At 42.6% G+C, this 9,818-nt stretch overlaps 1 protein-coding gene across 2 annotated transcripts in view; it reads right to left on the bottom strand.

Annotated features, from left to right (window-relative positions):
• GTF2E2 (general transcription factor IIE subunit 2) overlaps positions 1-9,818 on the bottom strand; it is an 88,884-nt gene that overhangs the window by 8,910 nt on the left and 70,156 nt on the right. For both annotated transcript variants that reach the window (XM_040418041.1, XM_040418040.1), the window contains exon 6: positions 8,343-8,436. In XM_040418041.1, coding sequence (XP_040273975.1) covers positions 8,343-8,436 — 94 coding nt within the window. The remainder of the gene's footprint in view (positions 1-8,342; positions 8,437-9,818) is intronic.

The following is a 9,818-nucleotide window of genomic DNA, read 5'->3' as shown; positions in this document are numbered from 1 at the left end:
TCAAAATCACAGGTTTCTATAAACTAGTATGCGTCACTAATTGAACCAAAGTCACAGATTTTTATGGACGCTAAAAGAAAAGAAAAAACTTTATTAGGGTATCAATTAAAATGTGTAGAGGAACCCCTATAAGACTAAAAATTCAATCTCTCGTTCAACTGTACTGTATGAACCTGTGCGCCTGATAACTCAGACCCCCACAACTGTAGGCACCACCCTACTCTTCACATAGAGAGGATAATCAAGTGAACAGAAAACATAACCAGTATGGGTAAGTAACAATGCCTGCGGATCCCTGGCATAAAAAGAAGCCTATGTCTTTGTCCAAAATAGGTGGTTTGAATGTAGAGGCTAATATGAAGCATAGCTCTGAAATCACAGACACCCCGTATAGCTTCCAGCATGCCTCCAACTATATTATCAGGGTGCGCTCAACACCTAGAGCGGCACCCAATCACAGTTATTCACCCCTACCTCAACTCACTACTGATAACGAAGATATCTTTGTGCCCTGTGTCCAAAAATGTAAAGCTGGGATATTGCTCAACGCGTTTTTGGATACAGAATATCCTCATCAGGAGCATTTCGCTTCACACATTGACTACATGTGGCAACTGTTTCTAATAGACAAACAGACACACAGCGGCGGACACCACCTCCCTCTGTGGTGGCGCTTTTGGCACTAGTGCGGCCGTAAGGCGGCCACTGAAACACGAGGCTTTAAAGTCATGTAACTTCGCCCCTTCACAGAGTCTGGACCAACCCAGCCAAAGCTTCACCGGAGGACAGAGCGCTCAAGATAAGCAACTCCCCGGGGTAAGTTTCTGGCTGTCACCGTAAGTCAAGCAGGGACCCATCAACGGATCTCGAATGTAGGCAGTAGAAGTACAGGAAGATTGAGGCAAAAAAGTATATTCCATATTGGATGGCGATTATGGACAGAGCGTAGCAAAGATATTGATGCTATAAATTATGCATCGGCCATGTGTAGTATAGAAATATAATGGAACAACTTTAATATGCAACTCATCCCAATTTATATGGTTGCAGGTGGCCACATAAATTACTACTCTGCTATTATAATGCGTCTTGCCATCTGTTCCCCATATATGCCTATCAATACTGATGGCACAACCAGAGGTCCCATTAAGAACAGGAACTCCTGGTTATTAAACATATTACCTCCTTCAACAACACAGGCCCATACTATCACTCAGGTAATGGTGATAAGCAGTGATAGACAGACGTGGAAACAGTACTGATAAGGCGCATACTACGGTATGCTCTATACCTATATTCTATGACTCACACTGAGCTGGCCCCTCTCATGATATGTTATTGGTTCCCCCAAGATAAGTGGCACCGATGACCCTCATCTCCCATCCATTCCCAAATGCTACCTCGGTAGAAATTAACAAACGTCATGAAGAAAGATTATACTCTCAATGACTAAAAACAAGTTATTTGAATTTAAATCATCTACAAAAAGGTACACCTAACAGTCGTGATGACACCTATCTCCTATCAGCCCTCTCATGGTTACTATTTCAGCCGAAATTGAGGTCGTAATAGGGAAAGAAACAAACCACCCACTAAATGAGTGAACATACGCGGTTTGAATATCCCATCATCTACAAAAATCACGTATATGATATATGGTCGTTGAGGCCATCAGGTCGTACTGTCCTGAGGCGAAATGTCCACTGTGCCTCTTTTTGTAACAAGCCTCTGTCAAGGTCCCCGCCTCTTGGTGAAGGTTTAAGGACCTCAATGCCCTGAAACTACAATGCTGCCATAGCTGTAGAAAGTCATTCAGTAATGTGACGTGTAATCGGGGTGTTGGCACCCGTGCGTATATGTCACTTAGATGTTTCCCAATAATTCTTCTAAATTCTCTAGTGGTTTTTGCCCACATATTGGATGCCGCATGAGAAGATGGCCAAGTAGACCAATCCCATCGTTCTACAATTGATGAAAGTTCTTATGACATAAGTGCAGCCTGTACTTGTACTTGTGAACATGTGGGACAAAAAAAGGCGAATTGCGCAGTTTTTTTTTGTTTTTTTGTTTTGTTCTGACGTTCACCCCATAAGAAATATTTTTAAATATTTTAATAGTTTGGACTTTTCGGACATGGCCAAATGTAATATGTTTATTTATTGTTTATATATTTTATATGTAAAATTGGGAAAGGGGGTGATTTATACTTAATATTTTGGTGTTTTTTTTTTTTGTTTTTTTTAACTTTTTATTTAATAACCATTTCTCCCCTTAGGGGCTAGAACCTGGGATCTTTTCATCCCTTGTCCTATTCACCCTAAGGTATCATCGTTGCCTTTATAGATGGTCAAATCCAAAAACGTAATATATGACGGATGTATCTCACATCTAAAGAAAAGGCCCCAACTGTTGTCATACAGCTTTTTGACAAACTAAGTGAAGGAATCTACATCACCTTTCCAAAGGATTAGCACATCGTCGATATATCTTAGCCATAAGACAATCGACCATGTCCACTCACACTCCCCTAGCACTTCTCCCGAGACCATCTCACGTTCCCACCTGCCTAGGTATGGGTTGGCAAAAGTGGGGGCACAAGGGCTCCGCACAGCCACACCTATCAATTGATGGTAATATTTACTGTTGAATAGGAACATGTTGTGCTCCAAAATAAACTTCACCAATTGGAGCACAAACTCATTGTGAGGGCGACAATGCGTACCATGCTTCTGCAGGTTTTTTTTAACGTCCATAGAAACCAGTAACACATAATGCCATAAAAAATAACGTGTCCGTGTATTATAAGACACAGGACAAATAGCAAAAAAGTCATACAAACCATAACGATACAGGGGTCCCAAGGTTAGGGGCCATTGCTGATGCATTCCACATTTTCTATTATCCTCACTAGTTTTAAGCTACTAAAGTTGAGGGGGATTTTGCACTATGGATGACATTTTACGTTTAGGTCTTTGGCATTATGCACTTTACTTTTGCATTGGTTTTCAGTTAAGCAGAATACATGATATCTATACGTATACAATTGTATTTTATTTTACCTATTGCCCTGTCCTGCATTATATTTCTGCTTGCTAGTAAAACAGGTATTTTGCAATATTTCTTGGCAGTAATACTTGTGCTTCCTTAGTAGCCATTCACTATAATGTACGTAGTTATTCACCAATACAAGCAACACCCCAGCAATCCATCACTGAACATCAACTGAAGCGCTGTGGCTTAGATGTGAGCTGCTGATAAGCCGGTATCTGCTAGAATTCATGGCACATGAAACATATGGTACTGCATGAATTGTGGGCTCTGCTTGTTGACAGTCTGATTGATACACTGCCGTCCAGAAATGAAGGGAGAGTGAACAGTGCCAGACGCTGCATTGATCTGGTATTCCTGGTATTCCATGCCCTGACGAATCAAAAAGCTGCCTCAGCCACAAAATGCAGCTTTCATTTATCAGCAGAAACATTCATTCCGACTTGCAGTCCTACCACATATGTGCACAATGTGCAGAACCCAAATGACAACATGTGGGCCACCTACATGCTGACATTCTCTAAAATCATATTGAAAGAGCATCGGTCAGCATGATCAACCCTATCAAACCAGAAATATTGCCCGGTACGGTTGATCACACTGACAAAAACGGTACCCTGATTATGTATTTCTGTGGTCCCATTTCAGAGAAGAGCAAGTATGTAAATGAGCTTAGTGGAGCACTGAGGGGCCAGCCAGAGCCCTCGGAGCACTATTTAGTAACACTCCTACAGCTTTAGTCCGCAGGCGCATTAGCGATAATTAACTATAATTATACTAAGTTCTAATACATGCGCATCAGTAGATGAAGGGATGAGTCCGTAAAAGTTAAGTTCAAGCGCAATCGCAGTAGGAACAGATAATCACCTCATTGCACTAAGTGCAAGAACATGCGCAGTGGCAAGGGATCTTATAAACAGAGAGATCGAATCCTCACGCAGGCGCAATGGGCAGAGGGAAGCAAAAAATGTTCCAAGACCTGGCGCATGCGCAGAATTGAAGGAAGACTATTCTGCAAATATGCATAGAATGGAGTGGAGAACCTTAAGTTCTGGCGCATGCGCGAGATTGAGCGGGAGAGAACGTGCATCAGGCATCACTAAGGACCAACCAATAGGGGGGGGGGGGGAAGAGAATAGATAGATATGGGAGAATGGTTAAGATAAAGCGATAATTATTGGCCCACTACGAATGATGTCATAAACAGAGGTATTAAAAGATCGAGTCCTCGCCACTTTGGGTCATAGACTGCTCAGCCCCTGACGACGCCGGTACTCGGCGAAACATGTTGGGGGGCAGATTCTAAGTTACAGTTTTAGCCCAGGAAATGAGCGCTATGGGAATGAATATAGCTAATAGGGCATCAGAATAGAGGCGTCAGTGCGAGTGCGCAGCCACAGACGCTACTCAAAATAGTACTGAATCTCAGCGAGATTAGAGCACACCCTGAAAGTTTTAACTATAGGTTCTCATTGATATAGTAGGTTTTATTAAGCACAAATAATAAAGGTAAAGTTTTAACAATCAATGTGGGGGAGGAAAAAGCGCAATTTAGCTGTTGAAATACAGCCTAAGCTACAATTGGTAATTCCTAACGCTGCTCCTCCACAATAGGGTTTTTGTGAATTAACTGTACAATTTCTAGTCACCGCCTACTCAAACCGAATCGCCTCATTAGCATATGAGGCGCCAGAACTACCGGAGACCACAGCGGATGAAAGGGACGAAATAGTAATAAATCGGAAATACATCACTGGGGGCCGCACTGTTAGGTAATGTAACTGTTTCTATACATGTTTTTTGGTGCAAGGTCCTTAAAGCAGAGCAGATTACAACTGAGAAAGTGATGACACCAGGAGACAGTACATTTGTGACAAGAAGGGGCTAGAAAAGATGTGGGAGGGGAAGAGGGGAGGGACTAAAGCTGTAGGGGTGTTACTAACTGGTGCTCCAAGAGCTGTGGCCAGACCCTCAGTGCTCCAGTAAGCTCATTTACATAGCAATAAAAACATGCTCTTCTAAAGACAATGGACCACAGAAATACATAATCAATTGCCTATTAAACCACTCACCTAATGGTCCATTTACACAGAGTGATGCCTGATTGTTGAGCAGAACTGACAGCTCCATTTACATGCAGCAATCACCTCTGTATAGGACGAGTGATAAATACGGCAATTGCTTTTCCTTATACAGACTCATTAGGCCTCATCTATCAAAACTGTCTAAGTTGCACATAGCACCCAATCAGAGTTCACCTTTCATTTCTTAAAGGTTCTAAAAAAAAATGAAAAGTGACAGTTTTGATAAATGAGGCCCAATGTTTCTGAGAAGCAGATTGCTGATTACAAAGGACGATCTGCTGGCCAGAAACCATGATTGCGGGTGCCACATCAACAAAGCTTTCATTTGATCGTTTATGGGGGGAGTAGTGGTACATTTACGCGGGCGATTATCTGCGCGTCTAAGGCTACTTTCATACTCGCGTTTGGTGCGGATCCGTCATGGACGGATCCGTTCGTATTATCTTTGACATAGCCATGACAGATCCGTCTTGAACACCATTGAAAGTCAATGGTAGACGGATCAGTTTTCTATTGTGCCAGATTGTGTCAGAGAAAACAGATCCGTCCCCATTGACTTACATTGTGTGCCAGGACGGATCAGTTTGGCTCAGTTTCGTCAGACAGACACGCAAGCAGCGTTTTGGTGTCCGCCTCCAGAGCGGAATGGTGACTGATCGGAGGTAAACTGATGCATTCTGAGCGGATCCATTTCCATTCAGAATGCATTAGGGCAAAACTGATCCGTTTTGGACCGCTTGTGAGAGCCCTGAACAGATCTCACAAACTGAAAGCCAAGACGCCAGTGTGAAAGTAGCCTAAAAGGGCCTTATATGTTTTCGTTTTGTAGCTTTTTCGGCCTCTCAGTGTAAACAAGAACGTTTCCACACATGGACATCAAGCAGACCTATTGACTATAGTAGGGAATTGTAACAATACTAGAAAGTTGCAGCACTTTTCATTACCAAGGGTTTCTGCCTGCAGATCCTTTAACACAATCCGCTTTGTTTCTATTGTGTTTTTTTTTTTAGTAGCTGTATTCTTTGGAAGGTAATGACCATATTGAAAGAACAGTTCAAAGGATAATCCCAGCAGGCGTGCTGGTTTCCAATCTATAATATGCTTTATTTTATAATCAAAATAACAAAATTACAGGACGCGTTTCGGCCCGTCCAGCCTTCCTCAACTGCATGATGCTAAATTACACCATGTAACATTTTATAGACACAAATTACAATCGCCTGGTCATGACATCATCAATTAATTAACTATTGTGGTAATAGGAATAGTCTTTTTAGATCACAAACATTCAATTGCGCAATTGAAATATGAAGTTATAGAGCAGGTTCATCCACCATGGAGGGGGGGGGGGGGTGATCTAAGAAGACTATTACTCAAAAGGGAGGCTTTCTGGATCCATACTTTGGATACTTTACAACCCAAAGGCCTGAATAGAGATCATGAGGTTGTGTGTTTTTGATTCTAATATGGGATGTATTCTCTTACAGACCACAATACCACGATCATAGTCTGGAGGACGCTTTCTTTTCTTTATGATGAACATGGATCATAGTAAGAAAAATACACTTTGATTATACGCCTATGTCATTTCCTGTTTGCTTAATTAATTGAAGATGTCATGACCAGGCGATTGTAATTTGTGTCTATAAAATGTTACATGGTGTCATTTAGCATCATGCATCATGCAGTTGAGGAAGGCTGGACGGGCCGAAACGCGTCCTGTAATTTTTGTTATTTTGATTATGAAATAAAGCATATTATAGATTGGAAACAAGCATGCCTGCTGGGATTATCCTTTGAACTATATGGGGATTGCCCTTTCCCGTGCAGAGTAACAGGAGGATTGTGAGCTGTCTGATTTGATTCTGACCAGTATTGAAAGAACAGTCCGCCGTTTACTACAAAAGCAGAGTGAGGCATTAGGACTATCTGTGTCATCTGCTGCCACCTAGTGGATAAAACTGAAATCTCTGCACAATAACAAACATGAACCCAACCTCTGTTCACACAGGAAAAAAACGGTGGCATCAACTTCAACGTATAAAATATAGCTCATATTGCGACAATTCAGCTCTGATGGAAATACGCATCACTTACATAATAAAAGTGCAAACTATTAAAACGCATGTGGAACAAAGGAACCACTTTTGTTGTACTGTGTGTGTCTTATTATAAGGCAGTGTTTTACTTCTGTACCCCAGATCCATCTCCTAATGATGTACATATGGCACATTGCTCCATGAGTAATAACACAACATACATGTTCACCAACCACTGAAACCGCTCATAGTCGCTCATCAGTATACGTGTTCCTACAGTAAAGCAATCTGAACACTCCCAATAATGTAAAAAGGCGCATACTCCTCCCTCTATACTACTCATGTGCCTCCCCATACCTCATCTAGTGTGTTAAAAGGTCACTGAGTTTTCAGAAAACTTTTAATATGTCATAAAGTCATATAAAAAGGTTTTGATCGGTGGGGGTCCGAGTGCTGAGACCACCCACCAATCCCTAGAATGAGGAGAGAGAAGTGCTTGCCTATCGTGCTCTCTCTCCTCGCTACACGATATGTGCGCACCTCTCTCCTCGTTCTGGCAGTTGGTGGGGTCTTCGCACTCAGGTTTTGATCAGTGGGTTTCTTTCATATGTCTCTAGGACTTATCAAATGTTTTCTAAAAACTCAGTGACCCTTTATATGTTAGGGTGGGGATCTGCCTTAGATTATGAGGATTTTTTCGTAAAACCATATTTTATTGTAATGGCACAAAGGTGTGCAAATTTCTGTGAGGCTCTTATTACAGTACTCTCGTGCAGCGAGGTACCAGCCAGAGAACTTTCCACCACTTAGGACCTAAAGATGCTAGAAGGCTGTGGGAAAAGCCTACAAGAGGAGTGCCAGGGATTCTCTACATCTATGAGGACCACGTCATGGAAAACTGGATGGGGTGAAAGCTCTGGGCAGGTAAGGTCTACAGCTTTCTGTCCAGAGTGTCACCTTTTAAATTACGAAGTCGGTGCTGCTTCTTTATCTTCATACCATCTCTGTATGAACACATTCTGTCAATGTCTCCTTCTGTCTACTTTCCAACTCATCAAAAACCAGAAAGACCCGTGATGCACCATAGTGTAATCCCCAGATATTACATGATGTACCCTAGTAGACTGCATGTGCTCCGGGTTCTGTGCTTCCATGGTTTAGACATGCTTACCTTCATCTACAGTGAACTGGCAACTTTTGTCATTGTAGAAAAGGATTTTCTTCTTGTCTGGTCTGGTCACAAAGATAATTTGGTCTCCCAAAGCCTTGTGGGAAAAAGTAGATAGGTCTCATTTAATTGAAGTTGTTTTTAACTATATAACGGCAAATACTCAGTTAAACCACTGTCCAAATGCCTAATAGTAATAGAAAAAGTTATGTAGCACAAACACATTTAGAATAGTAAATCTACTGTCACAATTATCCCTATGCCTCTCCTTTAAGCCTCATGCACATAACTATCTGTTTTGAGGTCCGCAAAACATGGATTCTGTCCGTGTGCACCCCCCGCACTACTTAGGGCGTATCCACAAAATATAAATGGCTGATGGATACGGGTTCCACCTAGCTCCAGAAATGTGCTCCCCAGACCATGGTTCTACCAGGTTGAGCAGCCTCGGGATCTCCCATCCAAGAGAGGATGAATGGAAATGAGGCATGTTTTCTCCCAATCACTTCTAGGATGACCATGACTTGCTCTCATAGAATTCTTCACCTGGATGAGGTTACAGAAGCCAAGCCACCAGTTGGGTCAGGGGAAAAATCCTGGAGATAGGTGCGGATTCATATCTCAAACTTTTATGGCATATCCACAGGAGATAGAAATACACTTTAAGGTCTCATGCACACGGTCATAAGTGTTTTGTGGTCCGCAAATTGCAGATCCGCAAAATAAGGATCCTGGCCGAGTGCATGCCACCACTTATTTTTAACTTCTGTAGAATGTACTATCCCTGTCCACAAAAACAAACAATAGGACATGTTCTATATTTTTATGGGGGGGCCGAGGAACGGACATGCAGATGCGGACAGCACACTGTGTGCTGTCTGCGTTTTTCGTTGCCCCACTGAAATGAATGGGTCCGCAGTTGACCCACAAAAATTGCTGATCGGATGCGAACCAAACAAACTGTTGTGTGCATGGGGCCTTAAGACAACAGACAGCCTTAGACATAAGTGAGGAAAAGTACAACACTGCGTTTATAAGGCTACTTTCACACTTGCGTTTGGGGTTCCGCTTGTGAGATCCGTTTGAGGGCTGTCACAAGCGGCCCCGAACTGATCAGTTCATCCCCAATGCATTCTGAATGGATAAGGCTCAGAATGCATCAGTTTGGCTCCGTTCCGCCTCCATTACGCTCTGGGCACCTGAGGGGTTAATTGTGCGGATCACAGCCCCCTGTAAGAGATCGGGTGCTGCCAGGCAGCAGGGGGCAGTTATGTACACAGTTCTTAGTATATTCTAACTTGAAGCGTCCCCATCACCATGGGAGCGCCTCTGTGTTAGAATATACTGTCGGATCAGAATTTTCATTGTGAAAACTCAGATCTGAAAAAGCTGTTATGCAGACGGATCCGTTCTGAACGGATGCAAGCGTTTGCATTATAGGAGCGGATCAGTCTGTGCAGATACCAGACGGATCCGCAC

This window comes from Bufo bufo, chromosome 2, assembly GCF_905171765.1.
Source record: "Bufo bufo chromosome 2, aBufBuf1.1, whole genome shotgun sequence".
NCBI lineage: Eukaryota > Metazoa > Chordata > Amphibia > Anura > Bufonidae > Bufo > Bufo bufo.
The sequence above is the reverse complement of the archived record's forward strand: the minus strand, read 5'-3'. Positions and strand labels throughout refer to the sequence as shown.